We start from the raw sequence: 25,172 nt of genomic DNA, 5'->3' as shown, positions 1-25,172 counted from the left end.
TTATGTCCCTTTAATTATATTTCCCACCCTTTAAAAATTATATTATATTATTTTAGATTAGATTAGATTAGATTCAGAAAATTCAATATCTCTCTATCCAAAAATGAGATCATTTTTCAATTTTTGAGTTAATTGTCCCTTTAATTACACATTTCCCACTTTTTAAAAATATTATATTACATTATATTATATTTTAAATATTTTATAATTATTTATATATATTATATAATATCTCTCAAGCCAAAAATGATAGAATATTTAATTGGGTAAACTATCCTTGTAATGTTTCACTTTTTAAAAATTATATAATATTCATCCTAATTCTATTTATATTTTTATTATATCATAATTCATGTCTTGCTCTTGTTTTTTTCTTTATAAAAGAAAGGGTGGAAAAATGCTGTAACTGTAATAATTCAATATGTTATATAATAATAAATGCATTTTTTTCCTTTAACACGTCACCTTTAAATGATTTTTAGTTCTGTTTGGTGACTCTTGTGGAGTAGAAATTACACCCTTCACCTTTAACCAGGCTCAAGTCTAATTGAATATTTACTTGATTTCTCATCAGCCCAGCTTTAACCCAGCCTGTCACTCAGATGGTTATTGTCCATACCGGATTGAGGTCAGGGCCCAGCAGTGGATATGAGATTTTCCAGCTTGTGAGGAAAAAAATACGATAAGGAAAAAAATATGATAGCCATTATAGAACCATTTGAACAGAATTATTAATGACCCCGTAGGATTGAGGCAAATAGGAAAAGCGAGCTGCCGGACAGTGCTCTGGGATTCGGGTGCTTCATCATATTTCATGCTAACGACTTGGGCTTTGAACGGCTGCTCAAATTACATCCTGATAGAGTGATCAGGCAGAAAGCCAGACAGACATGATGGGCAATATATCAGCGCTGAAGAATGGAGAGGGAGGGTGCTGGTGTTTATGGACGAGTGTGTATGTGAGCCTTACTTGCTCAGCTTTAAGCATCGAGGGAATTAATGCTCTGATAGGAGAAATTAAGGCAGTCAATTGAGATGTAATTGTCGCTAATGGAAGGTGGTTTTTCAAAACCTTTCAAGCCAGCTTTCAGTACAAACACTAAAAGAGGATGTGAGGAGCCGTGGGGCTTTTGAGCCGCAGGTGTGGAGTAGAGTAACACTAGCCTGGTTACTAATGTACCAACAAAAACAAACTACATTTGCATTTCCTGAACAAAGCACCAATGCTTGCAAAGCAAATTAAAAATACTTTAAAAGTTTTAGGTAAGTTTAGGTTAGTTTAACTTTGGCTCTGAATAAATAAAATTCTGCAACATAATGCAAATGTATAATTTCCTATGTAACTATTATGATGCCATTGCTGTTAGTTAAAGTGCCCCTATTATGGGTTATGAAAGGTTCATATTTTGGTTTTGGGAGTCCCCAACAACAGGTTGACATGCATGCAAGGTCAAAAAACACTTTCATTGTCTTATAATATGCATTTATTTTTACCTTATTTGCTCAACGACTCCCAAACGATTCCCTCAACGATTCATTTTTCCAAACCTCTATTTTTACCGCTCCAAAAGCGGTGCCTAGTGGCAAAGAATGAATCAGCATTTTCGTTCAGACAGATTTACCCTCACAGCGTCTTCTCGAGATGATGCTATCCACAGGAATCCGTTACGGTGTTTGAGTGGGCGGGCAATATGCTAATGTTTCATGTTGACGTCAACATGAAACAGCTTGGGATTCATTTTAAAAACGACTCATTTCAATGATTCAGAGTAGACTCTTTCGCTTTTTGACTCTTTCTTACACGGTGCACTTTCAGATTTAAAACTTTGCAGGATGTTTTCATTCACTTAGAGCTGTGTTACACACTGCATGAAAGGTCATTTTCAAAAATTCATAATAGAGACACTTTCAATTTTGAATTCAAAATATTCTATCTGTGAACTAAAAAATATTATATTATATTTTATATAACAGTTCTTTCTGGTCCTTGAATCTGATTGCCTGAGAACCTTTTTCAGCGGTGCAATATTCTAGAGATAACAGCACTCCAGCGGTTTCAGAGTTTGTATCACTACACTTGCAGTATTTCTCATGGCGAGTGTTATGCCAGATGCCCAAGTACACTATAATTTTATAAATAATACGTTTTTTGTGTCACAAAATGTAGTTTTAAGAGTTTTTTAGGTGAGAATGTAGTTGTTTAGACTTAAAATATGCAGTTTATTAATAAAGATAATGTCTATTTGAAAATTTGCTTCAGTGTTTTCAGAGACGTGAGCTCCAGAGTATCAGCGGCCATTCAACGCTCATAAACCCGCTGAGAGCAGCCTCACCTTGGCCAGATCTTCTGGAATTTACCTCTAGCTCTGATGTCTCTATAGTGGTTAAACATGAGATATAATTAATTTTGGGTAAATCTAACGGGCAGTCTTTGGTCTCATTAATCTATTTTTTGTTCCAGAGAAAATAGTTTTGGCTGAGGGCAAAGTCTCATTTATATTTTATGTAACTTTAATGCTGTACTGTATATCAGAGCACTGCCTTTGTACTTTTGAATGAATTACCTAGCAACATTTTATGATGGCTGTTGTTGGTGTTGTTTATTAAATATTATGATTCAATAAATAATATTCTGTGAAAAGGATAGTATAACAAAGACATCGCTATCCTCAGCGGACATTCAAACTAATGTTTTATTGTGAATATGAGATTGAGCTGAAGAATGAATGCTGTAATAGATGCAGGTAATCACACTCGCTCAATCCATCGCTCTCTCATGGTACACCACATAATACACAGCTTTTAATACAGTAATGCAATAAGCTTTTAATGAAGAAACTCAACGTTCCTTCGTTACAAAAGTGATGCTTTCAAATTATTAACGGAGACTTGGGCTCAGCTGTTAAACTGTCAAACTGAGATTTAAATCCGTGGTGGAAGGAAGTAGTTTGCATACAACAGGTTGTTCAAAGACACTCAGTCAGGGCTTGAAAACGAAAAAAAAGTCCATCGGTTCAGTCCGAGCAGAATCAATATTTTAACGTTTCCGTTCCTGCGTTCCTCTGTATTATTACCGTTCCAAAACCGGTTCGAGTAGAAAGAATAACGGTTAATAAGTTATTTTTTAAATTGTCTTTGCCTAAAATAATAATAATAAAGTACAGTGTTTTACACAAAAAGAAAGAGATGGTATCTTAACCTGCTGCGCTTAGTCACAGCCAATCCAGCATCATCTTTTCTAGATTTTTTCATTTCTAAATGTAGGCTACTAAACAAAAGAAAAAAATCTATTAATGCTTTAAAGACATGAAAGTATTTTTTAAGATATTTAAAAATGTTTGCTGCAAATTGTAAAAAAAATGCTACTTGTATAAAATTGCGTTTCAGGGAAAAAAAACAAAGGCTAATCCGCGTCGCATTTTATTAGGCTATTATTCAGAAATGATGTAGGCTAAAATGCCGGTAAATCAAAAATGTTTATAAACATAACAAACACAGTTATTAGTTTCTCTCCACAACAAATCCTCTAAACTTAAGGATATAGCCAATAGACCCTTTCACAGTTCACGTCACAGGAAAATTTGCAGTGCGCATGTCGGGGTCAGAAACTGGGGGCTTCATTCCATCCCACTGAATTGTGTGTTAACCAGAGAATTTCTCGTCAAGAAAAAAATGCCTACTTGTCGTGGACTGTGAAAATCGCACCAGTTCTGAAGTCAAGTTTTTCAGGATTCCTGCAGGATCTCATCCGTTAAAAAAAACAATAGACGACATCTGTGGCTGCAAGCTAGGGACAATGCTACGATCAAAGAGGCTCATGTTTCTAGTGCTCACTTGATATCAAAAATTAAAAGTAGTCTACTATGTACGTGTTGCTACGTATGCCTGTTCTAAGCGTGTGTTATGTAAATGACATGTCCGAGTATTTTTTATTTACTTTTTTCTCTGACCTCAGCACGCACTGACGTGTATATGGAATGTATTAGTGCAGCAGGGTTTTCTAGGGAAATAAACCCATCAAGTCAAGGAAATCAGTCTACAGTGCATCCGTCTCCAATGATAAATAAATACCCTGCCACGCAGGTGCAATTTGCAGTATGGATGTAGCCTTCCCGCTTGTTGATCACAACCCAGGCTTTTCGTTCCTTGAATCAGTCTCTTTTTTTATTTATACACTTTTGCCATTGAACTGTTGTATCAATGCAATATCACACTCATAGCAGTGTGATATGGCTGTATATCAGCACGTTGTTATTACCTGTGGCCGAATCACAGCTGTGCTAATGTACAGCTATGTTGCACTGCCACTTGTGTGATATTGCTCATATATTAACATATCTTTATTCTCATAATTATTTATATAAAGAAAAATATATTATTTTTCAACCCAAATATTTTAGAAATCTTTACGTTTTGGTGAGCTATCCCTTTAATTACACAGTTCTTACCATTTCAAAATATTATATTATACGAGTAAATGAAATGCTGCAACATATTTTGAATTTGAAAAATATTTTGTCCGTGACAGGGAGATTTCGGAACTTTATTTTGCTCTATTTAAATATATTAAGTAAAAAAATTACAAAGAAGGACCTTACACCTACTTCTACATCTGAATGAAATCTGTATGTTAGGCCTTTCAGGCTAAATTAATTTCAGAAGGGAAATATTTGTAATTAGGAATCAGAACAAACACTAACCAGAATGTTAAGAAAAATTGATGCAATGCTGCCTTATGAACACTGTAATAAAGCTGTGTTCATGTTTTCAGACTTACTGTAATTATGAAATGGCAACTCTGAGATTCTACTGAAAGCTGTTCACATCCTTGAACTCAGAAATTAGTTTCTATGGCAATGAGGAAGTGCAGCTTTATTGCGGATGACAAAAGGCTGTAATAAATTGACCTATCAACACAATATACAGTGTAGATGCCGCTAATTTTTAAAGCTGCTGCCATTTTGGTGGTTTTTACATTAAGTTACAATGGTCAAGTGAGAGAAGAAAGAGCTTTTTATAAATTCAGAGTTTCAAACTTGTAATTATAACATGAATGGTTTTTACAAGTCAGAAAGTGTAATTATGGTAATTCTGACATGATGTGAAAGCAGCAGAAGCTCCTAAGAGAATGCAATTACACATCGCATGTATATTTATTAATTACTTTCATGACAGGAAATAAAATTAAACATGCCTTGAGGATGAGAAGAAATGCCTTTATTAATTTAAAAAAAATCTTTTAGCAATATTTCATATTTAAATTAATATTTTAACAAGTAGACCAGGTTGTTCAAACACCTAATTAAACTGAAGGCCTCCAGACAGGCTTTATGTAGCTAATAGTACCAGTCTGAATCAACATGCATTTACAATCTGCAGCACTAAAGAGAGGCAGAGACGGTTAGTGAAGTCCTTTCCCTGCAGATAGTTGCTTTCTGCTAGATAATCGGCTGCTTTCAAATCTGTGGCACTGACTACAGCCAACTGAGCACCTAAATGTGTCAAACATGTCTGCAGATACAGCTTCACAGCTTGCTAATGTATTCTCCTGCTCAGACTGAGCTCTGTAGGGCAGGCAGCCGCTTTAATTGGTTCATTTCTATTCTGTTTGCAGACATCTCAGCTGAATCGCTCAGTATTGCAGATTCAAAGCTGTTTTTTGTTTTACTGTGATAAAATACTGCTTTTAAACAGATACTTTATTAAAATGAGAATTAGGCCCAATAAGAGAAAAAAATACTAGGGTTGTCAATCAAATAATTAATTGCACAAAATGCTGGTTGTTTAATCAAAATGATGCATATTTGCAGAGAAAAATCCCTTAATGAAAACAATTTGAAGGCAGAGAAACAGTTCACCCAAAAATACAAACTGAATAAAAAAATGATATGTACTTATATTATTACATTTAGAACACACACAAAAAAATATTTTAAAGAATGTTGTTGTTTTTTCAGCTGTTTCAACTCTTCATAATTGGCACCCAAAAGCAACATTGGACTCCATTGACTTTTATTGTATACAAACAAAATACTGAGAAATGTTTCAAAATATCAGCTTTTTTGTTCAGCAGACGAAAGACAGTTCTTCAGGTTTGTAACAACATGAAGAGTCAATGATAACAGAATTTAATTTTTTTTTGTGCAAACTGTCCCTTTAATTAATTAACTAACGTTATTTGTACTACATAAATGTGTTAGAAGGACAGCCCTAAAAATGAGACCTAATGAATTAAAATGGCAATTTCTTAAATCTGATGTGACTCAAAATAGTATATTATTAAAACAGTATGCAGTGTGATACTAACCAGGCCTTGTTGGTACACTTTCCCCATCATAACCTTCATTGTCATTAAAATGACCCTTCATTTCACTCTGAGATCAGACCGCTTCCATATATCCCACCTTTACATGCTGATGAAAATTATATTGTTTGATGAAACATAATGTGGAAGCTGAGGACATGATGGGATAGAGAGATTCTAACAAAAGCAATATGGATTCATACCCTGTGGTGTCTCTGCTGATAAATGATGTGCTGGAAAGGTCAGCGTAAACGTCAGCAGAGCTATGTGCTAACCTCCCATCTACACACACAAACACGCAACAGACACACACTTGTTTGACCAGCACCCCCACTCCATGTGTACTAAATCAAATAAATCAGGTGGAGGGGGTGACGGTGTTCTGAGGAGCTCCCCCTCCCCCACCACCAAATAAATTACACAGAGATGCAGCCCAATCTTGCAAACATCCTCTCTGTCCTCAAGAAAACCACAAGAAAGGGTGGAAGGGTGAAAGGCGTTTCTTCAGTTACTTTGACGACTTGATTCTCAAATATTGTTTATTTGTAAATTAACCCACTGTATAAAGCCAGGATTAATTTAAAACGGCGTTAAATGCCTAAGGTTTTCGAATTTTGATATAAATAACCCTCAAATATGATGCAAAGGACCCCCTTATTAAATCATAAAGGCTTCATTATATAAAATATTATGAAGACAACGTTGAAGAGGTTTCTGAAAATAAATAATTAGCTTTTATCCACTGAAAAATAAATATTTGTAAGTAAATAAGTAAATTATCATTTACCATTTACTCACCCTCCACTTGTTCCAACCTGTATGAGTTTTGATGATGACATAATTTTAATTTTGGGTGAACTATCCCTTCTTTAACATATAGCGTAATACAGTGTTTGCAGAGTGATTAACCATAAGATTCATCGGTAGAGTATTCGGTTACTGAAGGAATTGTTAGTTGCTGCTACAAGGGTGGAACTAGTTTCACATCTCACTTTCTACACAACATCACACACAAGACATCAGTTGTGGTGACAGAGTGCATGTTAAAGGGCTGGGTTGGGGTTTAATCTAGGCGTTTACAGACAGCTTTTAATAAATCAATTTGCTGTTGCTGAACTTGAGAGCCCTTATGAAGAAATATGATACTCCCATGTCATGTGTCCAGTGTGTTCCTTATGTGCTGCATTAAAACCTCATTACCCTGCAGTAACTCCTCTGATAGGCTGAGATGTGTGGAAGCAGGACTGGTGATTGGGTGTGCATGTGCTCGGTTCAAAGGTTTTAATACAGTATGTGACTATGATAATGATGATTATGATGGGATATTCACTGGTGGCAGCACTGATGCTCTGTATTGTGATTAATCTCGTCAAAGGTGCTACACTTGTACCTTCCCTGCAGAGCAGCCGGAGAGCAGGGCAGGAGTTATTCTCATACTGTGTGCTAATCCCTTTATCTGCACAGCAATGCCTCTCACTGGAGCTCCAATGTCAGACAGCAAAGTTATCAGCATCTCTATCAATCTATGTGGTCTCTCATTGAGAGGCATGTTCAGCCTGTTAATCTAATAAACAGTGTCTCACAAAGACAACCTTTTCTTCTCCTCCCCCTTCTCTCTCTCTCTCTGTTTCAATTTAGCATGCTTTATTGGCATGGAAAAAATACATTTCTATTGCTGTATACATTTCTATTATATTGTATAGTTTTAAATTTAATTAAAATTATATTTTAGAAAGACCTCTCTGGTCTGTTTTTAATATATTTTGCACTTTTGTCACTTTTTCACTTTTGCATATGAAAAATAAATAATTGGATTTTGGTAGACCTTTTTTGGTCTGTTTTTTTTGCAGTGTGCGGACAAATTCAGCTACTCATTGGACTAAAAACTTTCTTCTTTTTGTTCTACGCACCTGAGAACCTTTGTTTTGTTTGTTCTGAGCGCACACAATCTTTAGAAAGTATTATTTAGAATTATTTTCTAATTTGATTTACTTTTAAATTTTAAATTCATTTAAATAATTTTAATAGTAATTATTTGTGGTTTTGACAATAATTTTAATAGTTATAAATGATCAATCAGCACATTCACTCTGTCTTAATACATTTATATTGTTTGCAGTTTAAAAAAATAAAATTAAAATAATTAAAATAATATTTTAGAAATGTAATTTTACATATTTTCTAATTTGATTTATTTGTATTTTGTATTCATTTTTATTTTAAAATTTAACAAAAATAAAATAAGAGTTATTGGAATTAGAATTTGAAAAATAAGACCACATGCCAGTAATTATGGCATTCTGCATATAGTAATAGTAATAGACATCACTCACTTTCTCTTTCTAATAGTATACAGATTTAAAAAAACAAACAAACATATATATATATATATATATATATATATACATATATATATATATATATATATATATATACATATATATATATATATATATATATATATATATATATATATATATATATATTATGTTTCTGAAGCTCAACTGGTATAGTTTGGTGCTTGCAACATTGGTTCAAATACCAGGCAGAACATATATAGTTAAAAAATATTCCTTGCATCTATTGTAACTTGCTTTGGATAAGTTTAATATCCTTCACAATAATTAACATGTTACCACCAATTCTGTCAAAATATCATAGATATACAGTAGATACATACATGAATAACTCATGTCGATAAAGTCTCGCAGGCATTGTTTAACATGCTTTTTTATTGCAGATATGTTTGCTTGAAATCTCGTACAGTTTTATTAACATGTGTGAGGAAATACACTTGACTAGGTTCTGACTATCACACACATATTTACAGTAAAGGGGGCCTCTTTTTGCCGAGTGTTGGGATTGTTTAGCTGCATGTTGTCAACACAGTTCAGTGGTTCAGTTCTGGTCTAAATGTGTTAAGGAATGAGATAGAGACCAATCTGGGACGCTCCCTGTAACTGTGGCAACACGTCACTCTGTTCATCTGTTAGCGCTGAATGTGCTTAGCATTTTAAAATAATGATCCAAATCTCTGCATCTATATGCGGCACAGTGATCATTTTCTGGCTCTGCATGATTAGCACCTGAGCATTTGTTAGCTCCACCACAATGACAGGGAAATTTGATTTCTCTTTGTTTATGCTGAATAAAAAGAAGGGGAAATTCAATAAGAATGAATTGTGCCCACTGATAGCGTAATTTATTTGCACACGCTTTAGTGTCCGGTTCACTAAAGGGATTAGCAAATCACGTAACGTGCAAATGCACCCACAAAGTCTGTGCTGAACGCAATTTGTGCAAAAATAGCACAACTGTTCTGAATTTGCCCTAGAGTGCTTTGCTTTCAGTTGATTTCTTTCTCCACTAAATAAGCAATGTCAAATTCATTTACTTGTACTGGCACAGCCTGCTTTTTTTCTCCTATGTTGTTGACTAAAGTGTGTGTATTTGTGTGTGAGAGAAAGCAGAAAGTGAATGGAATAGCTTTACACAGGCTGATTTGGCCCGACAGCCAAGCGAACCAAGGCTTTGCTCATTTATTTTGATCAAAACGGGATACTTGGGAGAAAAGACGGAATTAGAGAGGAGAAAAGGGTAAAACCAATAAGGGGAATATACCAAATACATGAAATCCCAAATAAAGGATCATGTTTACTTACACACCCCTTCAACCCTCACGAATTCCCCACATTTGCGTCATTTACTGTGCTTTTAACCACTTTCTGGATTGGGTTTTATTATTAGTGTTTCAGTTTTCAGCAAAAACAAACATTTTTTACAGGTTTGATCTTCTAGTGAAACGTTAACACTGAGTCTAGGCTGTTTATTACAAAATAAACGTCATGCCTGGTTTAATAGTTATACAGTTGAGCATTAATATCACTTAAATAGATTAATAGTAGAAAATGATTAATCTAGTTTGTGTATGTGTGTCAATGTTCAGGTGTACAAGCCTGTTTGCACTTGTTCCTGGTTTCACCTGTGTATTATAGCTTACACTTGACAGTTGACACTTGTGTACAGTAAATATTGCGGCTCTTATGATAAATTCACCGTTTGATTGACAGGCAATCTGACCAATCTTAACCATAGATATGTATATGTAGATTCCCTTTTAGCGGCTGTTTTTATGGCCCGCTACACATAAGCCGTCTGCCATATTGGAATGTCCGTGAACACTCGAGAGCAAGTTGCCGGTGCATCTGCACTGCAACTGTAGTTATACGCATGTATGAATATTTATATCTTCAGTAGACTTCAGAAGATACTTTGCTAAACTAGAACAATACAACAAGACGAAGCCGTTAGCTAACAAGGCATTTAAAGGAACTTTAATTAAAAAACCTGTAATTGAGTTAATACATATTAAAAACACAAACGAACGCATTCTTACCTGTGAAAGGTTATCCCGTTTCTTCAGGAATTTAAATTTAGGCGGTTTTACAACCAGATGCTGCACAATGTTGTTGCATTTTGAAACTCATTGACTGTTATTGTGAGTGACAACATAGACCGTTCCAATATGGCGAACGCATCAATGTGTCTGGAGCGGTCGAATGTGGCATCTATAAATATCTATGATCGTAACACTGAATCTTCCATTTTGTCCAATGAACAAACCAGACAGGAGAGTAGATTAACTTTGGTGAACTTGAACTTGAAAAAGGGTGTGTATTTGCATGTACTTTCCTCCACTGAAACAAGATACCTTCTGATGTTCATTCATGTTTATTTTGTGCTATAACTAGTAAAAAGGAAGAGATGATTTAGGTTCATTTGCTGCTTGAACTGAAGCGCTACAGCGATCTGTCACGACACATTAAAAAGCCACAAAGCGGTATTTATTGTTTGAATGTGTTAAAATAAAATGGCAGAATTTGAAAGCTGAGAATTTGTTTCATACCAGAAGTAACCTGCTCTGTCTTGTCTGCTGGCACGTTGTCAGTTTTCTCTTTGCGAATGTATTTTTCACTGTGTGAGAACATGATGTGTGGCGTGAGAGTGGCATGGTTTGTCAGACATAGCAGGAGTAGGGGTTTTGCAAAGGGTCAGTTGCTTAGTTCCTCATTTGTATTGTACTAAGCCCTTGCGATTTAAATCATTATGCTTTAATAATCGTTTTTCATGCTTTAAAGATATACATTTATTTTGATGCATTGACTAAGATACTAAAGCACATGCGAAGTACCTGATTATACAGTAATTTAACAGTAATGTGTTATTGGATATTACATTTAAAGTCAATAATATTCAAATGTGCTAAATTACAACTTAATAATTACAAATGTGTCATTACAAATATATTTAAATACATGAAATACAAATTTCAATAGAAATTACAAAGCTTGCAGTAACTACTTGTCAGTACATTCAACAATAAACTTTAAACATATTTGAAAGATAATAGAAATAATTATAAAATTACATATAAATATGTACTTAAGTACTATTTAAGAGGTTCAAAAAAGCCTTTAACTAAAATGGCCTATTACATGATGATCTCCAAACCTGGTGAAGCTGGTCTTTTGGCTGGATTTAGAAGGAGTTTAGTCAGTTTTCAGCTGGTCAGGCATGACCACCTTAAACCAGCAAACTAGCATTTCGTTTTTTGAGCAGGCAGTGTATAGTATATACTTACATAGGCTACAACTCAATAAACAGTATTCCATTTCCATCTCTGTGTGTGGTTATTGAGTGTAGATTTGAGGGAGGTCAAGGCAGGCCTGTGGTACGTGCAGTAGGAAATGGCAGTGTCTCTGGAGACAGACTTTAATGGGACATCACTCTGTCTGTGGGAGAACGGAGAGGCACAGCTGCTCCATGCACACTGCACAGGAAGCTGAGACTGTGGTTTCATAACTCATGGCCTTTTGGAGAGGAACGTGCCCTCTTTAAACATCTGTCACATTTCAGATAAGTACATGAATCCAAGCAGACACTTTCACTCTGTGTGATTGTAGAAGTGTTCAGTAAATATTCACTTCCTTTGATGTGTGTTTTTAAAGTCTGTCTGTAGTGATGCAGCAATTCTAGGCATCTGACCTTCGCACTGATTGTTATTAGTGGGGCATCTACATGCCGCTCCAAGTTCTCTTTATATGCAAACCATCAGGGGATTGATTTCCATGCCAGCTGATTAACCCATGGGATGAGTGCGGTTTCCATAGAGACACAAAGTCAGTTGATCAAACGTGGCCATTTTAATTGGAAGAACCCTCTGGCTTGCGCTTGGCTGTGAGCTTGCTGATTGGTTAGTTGGTTTCTCTAAGGCACAGATGACAAACCATTGACCCAGGGAAATTGCTTCCTGTTCATCTGCCCCCAAGACCGGTCTACACAGTTCATTAGCTGACTGTAAAGGGTATTATTTGATCCTGGGGGCGTCTTCATCTCATAGGAATATGTGGATACAGTGAGGATCAGTTTTTCTCTTAACAACAGGCTGGTCTCTTCGCTCATCCTTCTGTTCTCACCCAGACACATGGCCTTGTAGCATCCAGACTCAAGATGGTCAGCTTTCTCTTCTTCTCTCACTATGAATTGGCCTCAGTCTGGTGATGAGGAGGGGGTTGGGTGGAAAACTGTGCCCTGATTGTTGTCATATTGGTCAGTTTGTTAAACTGAAGAATGTTGTTGCACATTAGCTGGAGTGTTGCATGTCAAGATTTACTAACTGTCATGTCATTTGAGACATGTTTTTTTAATCATGTATTGATTTTTTCTGTTCAGTTATAATCAATGGGGACTAGAGCTTTCAAGCTTCAAAAAGGATACAAAAGCATCATAAATATTGTGTATAGTACTGTTTAGGGGTGGGTGATATACCGGTGGAAATTTGTCAGGCGGTAGAGATTTGGAACTATCGTCTTTATTGCGGTTACTAGTTGATCTACTACTCTAATTAATACGTAAAAACGATTACTACGTAATCTCGATTAATTGAACATTTTAACTCGATTACGATTAATGAACGATTATTTTATTTATTTTTTATTTTTTTGCCCTCATAGTTCACTGACAAGTTTTGTACAGTAAATATGCTCACATATTACAAGTGAGAGATTTTTGAATGAAGGGTGCATTACTTGATTTTAAAATAATTGAAGGAAACGCACACTATCTACTATCTATGATTATTTATTGAACATCAATGTTAAACAACTGAAATTAAAGCACACATTGCCTAAAACGAACAGTCACTTTGTTCTTATAAAAAAAGTAAAAATAAATAACTTGCACTTTTGGAAACAAAATAAATTATTTTCAATGTTTTTCTTATTAAAAGTAGAAAATAAGCAGTATTTCTTCTAAATAAAATAACTCTTGTTCATATTCAGTAACGTGATTGTGCTCCAAGTGTTGAAACAAATTGGTGGTGTTACCTTTGGACGTCGAAACTGTTTTTCTACAGTGTCTACATCTGACTTCATTTTGTTCGATGTCATCCTTACTGAAGCCAAAATGTGTCCAAATGACAGAGACTGCGTTTTTCTTTGGTACAAGCTGCTCTTGTTGCTCAGTTGTCTCAGTGATTAAGCTCTTCATGCTCGACATGTCGGCGGAATAACGTAATGTAAGGGAGCGGGGTCACGTGACTCCACACGCGGTAGTGTTTTAAAGGGAAAGTAATCGAAATAATCGACCTGGAAAAATTTGATCGATTATAGGTTCTGAATGTCGATTTCGATTACTTTTCGATTAATCGCCCAGCCCTACTATGTGGTCACGAAAACTTATCATTTGCATGCATTTTTAAGCATTGTGGTTTAAAAACAAGTGATTTTAAGCTGTTGAAATGCAATCAACAGCGAAAGAGAACTCATTTTGCTATATGCGTGCGCGTCTCTGTCAGAGAGGTGTGCACACGTGAAGTCGGTGCTCACAGAGCAAGTTATTTTTGCCGCTTTATAAGCCTTAAATTCACACACTTGTGTGTGTCAAAACGCCTGTCTTTTCAACTATCCTTGTAAACACAGTATGTCTTAAATGAAAGCAAATAGCTGAGAAAGAAAACATGTAACAGTATATTGGATCCTAGTCTCGCGTAGCCATATCTTCAGACTGACGGCTGAAAGTCTGGAATAGATGTCCGCTTTCATTGGCCAAGGCCCGCCCATGAGGCCGTTTGACCGACATGTCAAACAACCAATCAAAGTTTGTTTCGTTTAGCATCACGTTTCGGGTGTGTCGGAAATGTCGCCACAATAACAAACCGGTGTGTGAAACTCTCGGATGTATTTTAAAGATTCTAAGCCGCAAACTTTAAATATTTCACATAGTTTTGAAAATCCAGCGTCTATTGACCCTGATAAGCGTTTGTTGTAACATTTGTAAACACAACAGCTTTCTTCTTTCGTAAAGGGGTTTGGCTCCATGGCATCTTTGTTTCCCGGCGGACCGAAAATAAACGCGACACTCGCGTCTCCCGGAAATTCGGTTTAATTTAACCAGTCAGATGACGACTTGGACATTCCTGAAGTGTTTCCAGAAAAGTGTGCCATATGCATCAGACGTTTAGCCAACGTTCCGTGGGCGTGACGTCTGAGGCTGAGACTAATTGGATCCAGGCAGCTCTTAAAGTGACAGCAGTCTGATATTTCTGCTGTCTGTCATTCATGTTAATCAAACAACAAAAGAGAAAATCTCTCACTACAGTGATATAAAAACACCCGCACTGGGTTTCGATTTTGAAACGTGCAGTGCTCCTCAGCCCCCAACCATTCAAATTTCTGTAGGCGGGATTTACAATTTATGATGTCACAAATACAGGAAAACAACTTTGTAGTCCAAACGAGCCGTTCGTTGTAGTTCTTGAAAAGGGATTTTTTAAAAACTAAATATCTCTGGACTTTGAGATTTGTAATTTTGTAGATCGTTTTATGCCCAAACATACACACTACACACTGACTAAAATTCAAAAAGTGAAAAAGCATAATAGGACCCCTTTAATAGAGTTAAATGACTTTATACAATGTATGTTGCATTTCTTATTTATTTGATCTACTGTAGTTTTGTCCTTTTGCTTGTAATTAGTTTTTTATTCTTATTTAATCACTGACTGTTTACTTGTCCTCAGTGAGTGTTTTTTTTTTTTTTTGTGATACTAACACAGATTTTTTAAATTTGGAATCAAAAATGGTATCAAAGATTTTGATATCATAAAGACATATAAAGCAAAAATAACTGTATTGTAATATATATTGTTACCGTGAAATAAAATATTCAAACTCATTTTGGTCGTATCGCCCAGTCCATGTACCGTTCAAAAGTTTGGGGTCAAAATGTTTTTGAAAGAAGTCTAATATTGTGAAATATTATTACAATTTAAAATATCTGTTTCCTATTTATTCCTGTGATGGCAAAGCTGAATTTTCAGCAGCCGTTACTGCAGTGTTCAGTGTCGGCTTTATGTAACCGGTTGTGATTTATGGTCAGTCTGGTTTAAGAAAATATTCCTAACATATCACATGATGCTTCAGAAATCATTTGCTTAACAGTTGCTTAATATTTTTGTGTAAATTGTGATCAACATGATTTTTTACAGGATTCTTTGATGAATAGCAAGTTTAGAAGAACAGCATTTGAAATGGAAATCTTATGTAACATTATGAATGTCCCTGCTGAATAAAAGTATTAATTTCTTTAAAAAAAAATCATACTGACCGCCTGATAAGTCTTCTGCCACCAGATCATTGTATCACTGAAAAGGAATCATTCAGACTGCATTTGTAAACTGGATCACATGATTCATTGAAAAGATGTGACTCAAAAGAACAATTAATTAATAAATCTAAAATTGCTACTTTTCTCATGAACTCATCATGAGCTTGGGCAAATGTCAAGATTTTCAGTGAACAGTGGTCTATTTGACATGATTTCAGATGGAGGACTTGAAATGTAGTGCAAGATGTTTTTGGTCCTTTTGTAATTTTAGAGCTTTTTCATAACTCCACACCATTCATGTTTACTGTATAAAAAAATAAAATTTAAAAAATTTACCATTTGTGTTCCAAAGAAATCTATATGGGTCTGAAACGACATACACGTGAGTAATGATAACACTTTTTTTTTTTGGGTGAACTATTCCTTTAAATCACTTAAAGGTGCCCTGAAGCAGACTGAGCTTCCTGTCACAGTGAGTGCAATGTAACAACAGACGACATGCACCCCTCCTGCAAAGAGCCAGAACACGGCATATGTCATTCTCCTCTAACGTGGCCAAAGAGAAGCTGTGAAACCGTTGGTGTTTTATAAGCTAATGGCCTCTTGATGGACTCCTATGAAAGCTTTATTATTCTAACAGACTCCTGCTGCAAATATTTCAGCATTGTATGCTACAAAGAATGCCGACAATGTCCATAAGGGGTTACAAAATACTGCAGTATTGCAATGTTCTTTTTTTAGAGCGCGCTCCTGGAGATGAGTTATTATCAAAGCTTCTGTCAGCAGAAAAGCTTATAATAACAGAGCATCCTCAAAATTCCTTATTGCATTACTCCTGCTCCAGTGCAATTATTTATTCAGGAGATGCCGCTGGTGTTCGCATGAGAATCTTTTACCGGATGCGTTCTCAGCAGCAACCCAGCTGTGCTTTTCCACAAAATCCCACCCTTTCTGTGACCCCTGAGGAGGAAAGTCTTTGCGGTATGGTCGTCTGTAACTATAAAGTAACTTTAAGCCAAATATCTGTAGGTATGCCATTTTTTCCACTTTTTCCGCTGTGAGTTGCTGTGAATTTATAGGCACAGATATACTAAAGGATCCAGATGGACACAGTTCTTACACATGATCTGGTGATCTGGATCTTCATCCGTAATGACTCTGGCAAAGAAGTGACCAATGGCTTGCCCAAAGTGTTGCCAAGGACACAGTTGCTCATCTTGATCTGGGACTACAGCCTTTCCAAACACATTCCTCCATCAAATGGCTTTTCCAGTGCCTTATTTTATATGGCATGAAACACAATCCTTACATTCCTTGTGAAGGAATCGCTTTTTCAAATTTTCATTCTAACATTTCAGTGAGAATGGGTCCCATATTTCTTAGACTATAGTTTTATAAGCAATGCTGGATTTAGGTTTGTTATAAAAAGGAACAACCCAAAACAGTCTAGCAATCATATCTTGCTAAACACCTCTGATCACCTTAGAAGATGCATTGCAACCCTTGGCAGTAAAAATCCAGTTTTGTGGTTTACATCTCTCTTCATCTAAATGTTATACTCCCTGAAATACAATCATTAAAGGAAATCATTGCACAAACTATCTTCAGATCACAGTTGCTATAGTTACTCTGGAGCACATTTGTGAGGATCTAGATAAAGTTCTTGGTGCTTGTTCCTCAGAAGGAAATTGATGCTGGTGCTCTCATGCATTTTAGCAGATGCTTGAGATGTGTTCATGCTGAGAGACTCATAAGCACTTTGCTACTGGGAACCAATGATCCATTGTCTTCATTAGACCATGAATGCAGAATTTATCATCGCATAGAAGAGTTGCTTCTGCTTGCTGTGGGTTCTGTGTAGTTTGTTTCTCTATAATATAATGTTTATGTAACCAATTGTGATTTATATTGTAAGTTTGAATAAAAGTATCTGAAAATTTCAGGATTGCACATGTCAAGATGTTCTGCACAATGTGCTGTCTGGCACTACAGTATGTGCAGAGCTCCCTTCCCGAATCTAATCGCCCTCTCTCTGTTTCCCTGCAGGCAACAATCACCGGAGCCAAACAAGTGTTTAGGTAGGACTCGTTTGTCATTTTTTTGGTACTGAGAATTGTACACGACTTGATTTTTAATAATCTGCTTGTTTTTTTACAGCTTTTTGGGGATTTCCCCCCAAGTATATTGACATACTTGAGGTTTTGTGGTAGGTCATTTCCAGTTGAATCCAGTTTAAAAGATGCATGATGTTAGGAATGTTTTCTTATAATATCCTTTTTTTTTTTTTTTTATCTTACTCAGATGTATACAGAAAGCTTAGAGCTAGTATTTGACTCACAGGCTATCATGGGTGTAGATTATGATTTGGAAGAGAGTAAATAATTTAGCATGAGATGCTGGTAAATGAAGATTTGACCACAATAGGATTCCTAAAATAGCATGCAGATAATGCTACACTTTTAATGATTCTTTCTGATATTACTAAAAGGAAATTAATAATAAAACAGCAAAATAAATAAAAATTATTATTAAATGAAACGCTTACTTAAAACAATGAAACGTTTTATTTGCTTACCTGCATGCCTTGTGACCATTAGCCAGCATCAGTGAACTGTGAACATGTACATGTGTTCTTATTATTATTTGTGACCCTGGACAACAAAACCAGTCATAAGTAGCACGGGTATATTTGTAGCAATAGCCAAATTGCAAACCCATACATTGTATGGGTCAAAATGATTGATTTTTCTTTTATGCCAAAAATAATTAGGATATATTAAAAAAAATCATGTTCCATGGAGATATTTTGTAAATTTCCTACCGTAAATATATCAAAACTTAATTTTTGATTAGTAATATGCATCGCTAAGAACTTCGTTTGGACAACTCTAAAGGCGATTTTCTCAATATTTAGATTTTTTTTTTTTTGCACCCTTAGACTGCAGATTTTCTAATTGTTGCATCTTGGCCAAATATTGTCCTTTCATAACAAACCATACATCAATGGAATTCTTATTTATTCTTTTTTATGCAAAAAAACAACAACTTATGACTGGTTTTGTGGTCCATGGTCACATTTAATTTAAATTCTCAGAGGTAAATATTAAGTCAAAAGGGTTTTGCTGATAAAAAAAAGTTTGTGAATCCCTTTTATAGATAGGAATTATTTTTTGTGTTACTATATAATATGTAAAAATATATTTTTATTCATATTTGTTGAAATGATTATCGATGTATCTCTCAGTACTCAAATGATACCTCCACTACTGAAACTAGTGCCAAGGAGACATTCTGCACTGTTTAACAGGCATTATTTATGAATTAGAATCGGTTAATATGTTAATGCCTACGCCTATGTTAATGCCTATTTGCATATAGTTTCTCGAGTAGCACAATTGCCTTTTTCATCTCGTACAAACCTACAGTACTTCTTCTGGTATGCATTAACAATGCACTTTAAGAGTAGGACGATAGTATTTGCATTGAAAATAAAGACTTTGGATTTGTTCAGAACGAATGCCAACTTCATGTTCTTTGTGGATTTGGGTGGCTTTCGTTCTGCTGTTTCTTATCGGAGAGTTCGAGCGATTGGAGAGGAAAGACTCACCCTTCAGAGCTACACAGAGGCAGCTGTGCTGTCCATCTCCCCTCACACAAAAGATCAGAAGCGCTGCCCGGGCCTCAGTCTCCACTGGGATGCCAGCCATTTGATTGTTATCTGTCTATTCAGCTTGTGGAGGTGGGGCCCACCATCACACATCATCCTGGACCAGGACTCTGTTTAACCTGGCTCGCTGTCAAATGAAACTAGCCTACATGTTTGCTTCCAAGAGCCATTTGTTCTGAAGGAACTCACTGCGGTACCACATGACAGGATTGTGCATCTGCACATGTCTGCCACCTTGTGGCTGAGGATTCGTAAAACTCATGTGGACAAAGAGCTCTACCATAGTTAGGGAGTAAGTTTGTTCCATGACGTCATTTGGATCTGAGATTATCAGTTCAATTATTTAACAGAATTTCACACTTAAATATATTAACAATCTGACTCAGGATCTGGAACAAAAAAGAATGAGGTTTCAAATTTTTCTGATTTGGTTTGCTGACTCTGTGAAGTGCAAAGGTCTTTTGGATAAGCATCAAACATCAATGTGTTATTCTTCTCTCCTCTCCCATTCTTTCTCTATGGCTCTATCCATTTTTGTGTCCAGCCTCTGCAGTGAGGTGCATTTGATCGATGAAGGCGACTCATCATTGTGATATATAATGGCTCCTGCGCTGAGTGCTATGTTGGGGTCAGGGGCCGTGGGGTCAGAGGTCGCAGGGGCAGCGGCGCTGGCTAAAGGGGAGCTGGCACTTGTAGGCACGCTCACGGCGCTCACGGCTTTCCTGCTGTTCTCTGTTCTGCTGCTGCTGTGTGCGAGCTGCCAGGGGTGAGTATCATTAAAACACTCCTATTCTTTGATATGTCTAATATTTTAATACTATAGAGCAGACTATAGTAGCTGATAGCTAATAGCTAATACCAATATAAAATACATTTTTGCCAGCAAATGAGCAGGCTCATATAGAATCTGCACATTCAGAAAGATCCAAAGAATTAGAATGGCATCAATCACAAAATTGTATTTAATTATGCTTTCTAAATTATTATTTTTATTTAATTATGCTTTCTAAATTATTATGTTTTTATATACTAATTTGAGAGTTATGCTCTTTTACCACATTTTACCATAAATCCATTCTGCAGGATCCCCCCCCCCCCCCCCCCCCCCCAACTGGCAGGGAAAATGTAAAAAACAAAAAGTCCACCTAGACCTGTAAATTAGATGTCAAAAATATTGAAATTAAATTAACCTTTATTTTACACAATATTTATTCAAAATTTACTAAATTATTTAAAAACAAAAAGTGCACTTTGAATGCTAATTGTTAATATTAAAAAGGTATTAAATATTTTGGATTTCATTTCTTAATTTTCAGTCATTATCTTAAAATGGTAAAATAAAAATGTAAATAACAAAAATATATCCATCTGTCACTGATTTATTAGTCTGTCACTAATATTTTGTAGGCCTACGTGTCATGGCATTAATTCATTTGCCATGCATTTCTTGACAAGATCAGTTGTAATTTCTTTTTTTAATATATTTATATTTAATTAAATTATTAATTTAGATTATTTTTATATAATAAAAATAAATTACATACTGTAAGTATTTTTGTTTCCTTTGGAGCAGATAAAGCTTAATCCTTGATTCAATACTATATTAAATGTTATTTGAAATGCTTTGCCGTCTAGAACAAGGCTTAGTTAGCATCTTAGAATATGATATTGAATGTTGCCACACAAAGACAAAGCAACAGACAATAGATTTAGAGCACCCAGCCAAATCTACAGACTTAATCAAAATTTCTCAGTAATTCTCTCCCTCTGACTCCACAGGCAGAAAAAAGGGGGGCCGCCAGGAGACCATGAAAACCTGATGAATGGGGTAAGCATGTGCTTCAGTGATGCTTTCCATCTAAGGGATTTAAGCCTGTGCTGCCTCATTGTGGCCGTTCCTCGTTTTTCATTTCAAGGCATTTTTAATCACAGAGAGTCCCAAGATTACATGAACCATCTTTAAAGTGTTTTAGTCATGAGAATGTGTGACCACTGTGCTCGGGGGCCTGGTAAAGACGGGACAACAGAGGAGAGAATGGACGGTCATTGTGCGACCCGGGGTTTGTGGGAGGAAAGCATGAAGCAGACAGATTAACATTTTTGTTTGGCCGCAGGGAGATGAGAAACTTAATGAATGAGTTGCCTTTCTCTCTGGGTCTGTTGCATCTGAGTGAGTGTTTTCTGTGAAATTATCATCCAAGGACAGAGTTCAAGAGTTCAGGAGATGTTTAGCAGTCAGGAGATTAGTGTGACCCACTGAGGGCATAATTGAGTGCTAAAACACACACATGCATATACACAAACAGCTGTACAGGCAGGGTCTGTGGGACTCTTTTACGTATGAATCTTTCATTGTAACTGTCATTAAATGAGGCTTGTTGACTGATTATAAAGGCTTGTGGAGCACACATGTACACAGTTCATGAGGCCACCACACAGCCAGATGTTGATTTTATGTTTATTATGTTCATCGGGGTGCGTTTACCTCAATTTTATCGTTAGCTATGCATTCTGCATTTGCATGCTGTGCACTGCACTAACAGCAGCATGAAAGCTGTAGAAATATCTTAACTGTGGCCTTCATGCAAATGCTGTTAATAACACTCACTGCTGATTACGCATACAGAAACTGGACTTTCAGCATTTTGAGGTTTGCGATTCATTTTGAATTTCGCAGGAGTAATTAAATGACTTGAAGATTACATTAAAAGTAACACATTTTACTACTTAGTCAGGTTTAATTGTTATTGACTGTACTAGAAGTTTAACAAATCATTTGAGCATGGTGAAAAAGAGGTGGGTACCACTATAAAAGTCTTAAACACTATAAAAACGTGGCATCTTGCCACGTATTGGAAAAGAGATATACCATCACTTGCATAAACCAAACCATATAGGCTTTTAGATACTTTGTCAAATAACTGAGTACAGAAGATTGCACTGCCTCAAACTAAAACGAAATGTAACTTTGTTTGAACTTTAAGTTTTACAAATGTTTCTATTACAATGGACTACCATTAAAAAGTTTGGGTTCAGTTTTTTTTTTATAAATAAACATTTTTAGTCAACATTTAATTGCAGACTTTTACATTGCTACAAAAGATTTCTATTTCAAATACTGTTCAATTGAACTTTTTATTAATCAAATGAGTCAAAAGAAAAAAAAAAATATTATATAACTGTCTCACAAAAATATTAAGCAGTGATGCACAGCAGTGTTTTCAACACTGATAATTACAAAAAATGTCACCAGCAGCAAATCTGCATATTAGAAATTTCTGAAGGATCATTTCACAATATTACTGTTTTGCTGTATTTCTGATCAATTAAATGCAGCCTTGGTGAACTAAGGGACGTTTTGTTTTTCAAAAACAGAGAAATTTTACTGTCCCTAAACTTTAAATGGAAAAATGCCATTGAAATAATAGTAATTAATTGATTAGAATTTAAATTGGAGCAATTCGTAGTTTAATCAACTGTAAAAAAAAAAAAAAAAAAAAAAAGTAATAATAATAATAAATAAACATGGTTTTAATCAGCGTTGCTTCTAGAGTCACATTGTACCCGATATTTGGTACATTACATTTTAAGCTTAAGAGGAGCTACATATTTATATATAAGTGTAATCTAGTTGTCTATGATAATTGAGCAGATAATCACTTTGGCGACAAACATGGGGCTGTGACCTCAAGATTGAGACCCTCTGTATTATATAAAGTGAGCATTAATGATTGTGACATGATTAAGCAAATGCCTGACATTATCTCTCTGTTAACACTGTAAACCTCTATAGTTTTGAAGGATATCTGAAGGCTAACCTTTGCATGATAATGTACATCTTGCCTGTCAATATATAGAGGAGGGCTTCGTTTAAATGGTGGTGTCTGTCACAGCCTGACAGGTTAAATGGGGTCTTTGTCTTGCTGTGACAATCTGAGTGGCTCTCAGCTTTTAACCTCCTGTATCTGAAGGACTTCGTCACCCTGGCAACAGGCATTTCAATGACCTGCCACTAGGTGGTCCCATAGTGCCACTGCATAGTGCTTTTGCTATGGTTTAAAGATGCAAACAAAGAGCTCAATCCAAGTGTCTTTGTCTCAGGTCTCCTTATAGCAGGGGTTCTCAACCTTTTTTGGTCCATGACCCATTTTTTTATTTAAGTTCTTGCACCCCCACCAGTGTCAAAGAATTAAGTTATACACGTTACCATCTCACAAGTAACCAATTACATTTCACATTCAGTCAGTTTTATCATTGACTCTGTAACTATAAGAAATAATCGAAAGTCTAGCATGTATCTCATCACGATCCCTTAATCTCTGACAACCCTGTGTGTTTTCATGACCCCAAGGTTGAGACCCTCTGCTTTAGCTTGCAGTCTGAAAGGCGATTGCATCATTGAATTGTTTTTATTTCATTTATATTGCATAGGTAACATATTATATCCTATTTCTCTGCAGGTGTCAGAAAAGGAAGTATGTAGCCAGTCAGTCGAGAGCCATGGGACTGACTTGGCGGTCAGCAGCTCTCATAATGGGCCTCTTACCAGTGGTACAGGTAACAGTTCTACAGCAATGTCTCATTGACACTGTCTGTAAACGACTACACTACAGCAGATTTTCACACTCTTTCCGCTTACCTTTCTCCTCAGTACTAACAGATACAATGGACACAAGTCCCCAGCCTTCAGAAGACATGCTGTCCAGCCAGTCAGAGATCAGATCTTCTAAGTATCACCAGGATCGTGAATTACCCAGCATTCCACCCACTGATACCCTCAAAGCAGCCATCGATGCTCAAGCTCCCTCAGGAGAAGGCACGTATGAGGTGGTGAAGGACAGCGCCTCCCGTGATGTCAGTGTCGAGGATTGTCTATACGAGACAGTGAAAGAACTCAAGGACATTGGCCTCCCCAACGGTACACTAAGCCCAGAGGAACCACCTGCGCCTCTTCTTAATGGCCACCCAAGCCCCGCTACACCAGACCACACCATGCTGCACAATGGTGTGGAGTACGCCTCTGTCAACCTCAGCAAGAAGAGCCGCTACAGCACTGACATGGAGGCCAGGCGCTCGGCCGCCATTGTGAATTTCGAAGAGCCTGAGGATGAAAAACCACCTCCTGTACCAGACAAAGTACTTGATGAGAATGAGAATCAGCAGATTCCGAATGGACAGGTGGGGCTTCCAAACTCTCTTTCTTATGAAAGTGCCATTGTTGTCCTGTAGAGAAAACTGTAGAGAACACTTCCTTGCATGAATCCATATTATCGCAAGGCATAACATACCTGCACTTGTTTTGCCTGGCAGAACCTGTACAGGTACTGGATTATTTTGATAGTCAGTACTACCGATACTTTAGAAGGACTGTTATGATTATGTTACTCTCATGTCGATCCAAACCCTGTAAAACCAAATTAAGATCTTTTTGATGAAATCCGAAAGCTTTCTGACCTTGCATAGAAAACAAGGGAACTAAGTTTTCTTTCAGCACAAAAAGTCTTTTCGTAGCTTCATAAAATTACAGTTGAACCA

The 25,172-nt window shown here is 36.2% G+C and overlaps 1 protein-coding gene across 4 annotated transcripts in view; it reads left to right on the top strand.

Annotated features, from left to right (window-relative positions):
* LOC306846846 (phosphoprotein associated with glycosphingolipid-enriched microdomains 1-like) overlaps positions 1–25,172 on the top strand; it is a 55,230-nt gene that overhangs the window by 21,533 nt on the left and 8,525 nt on the right. Inside the window, exons 2-7 of one of the 4 annotated variants that reach the window (XM_079380497.1) lie at positions 18,017–18,048; positions 18,128–18,176; positions 20,182–20,403; positions 21,417–21,465; positions 24,098–24,194; positions 24,289–24,815. In XM_079380497.1, coding sequence (XP_079236623.1) covers positions 20,237–20,403; positions 21,417–21,465; positions 24,098–24,194; positions 24,289–24,815 — 840 coding nt within the window. In that variant the 5' untranslated portion in view covers positions 18,017–18,048; positions 18,128–18,176; positions 20,182–20,236. Of the gene's footprint in view, positions 1–18,016; positions 18,049–18,127; positions 18,177–20,111; positions 20,404–21,416; positions 21,466–24,097; positions 24,195–24,288; positions 24,816–25,172 lie in introns of those variants that run through there. The other 3 variants (XM_079380500.1, XM_079380498.1, XM_079380499.1) reach the window with 3 other exon arrangements.

The sequence above is a fragment of the Barbus barbus genome, assembly GCF_936440315.1.
Source record: "Barbus barbus genome assembly, chromosome: 27".
In the NCBI taxonomy this organism is placed as follows: Eukaryota; Metazoa; Chordata; class Actinopteri; order Cypriniformes; family Cyprinidae; genus Barbus; species Barbus barbus.
The sequence above is the reverse complement of the archived record's forward strand: the minus strand, read 5'-3'. Positions and strand labels throughout refer to the sequence as shown.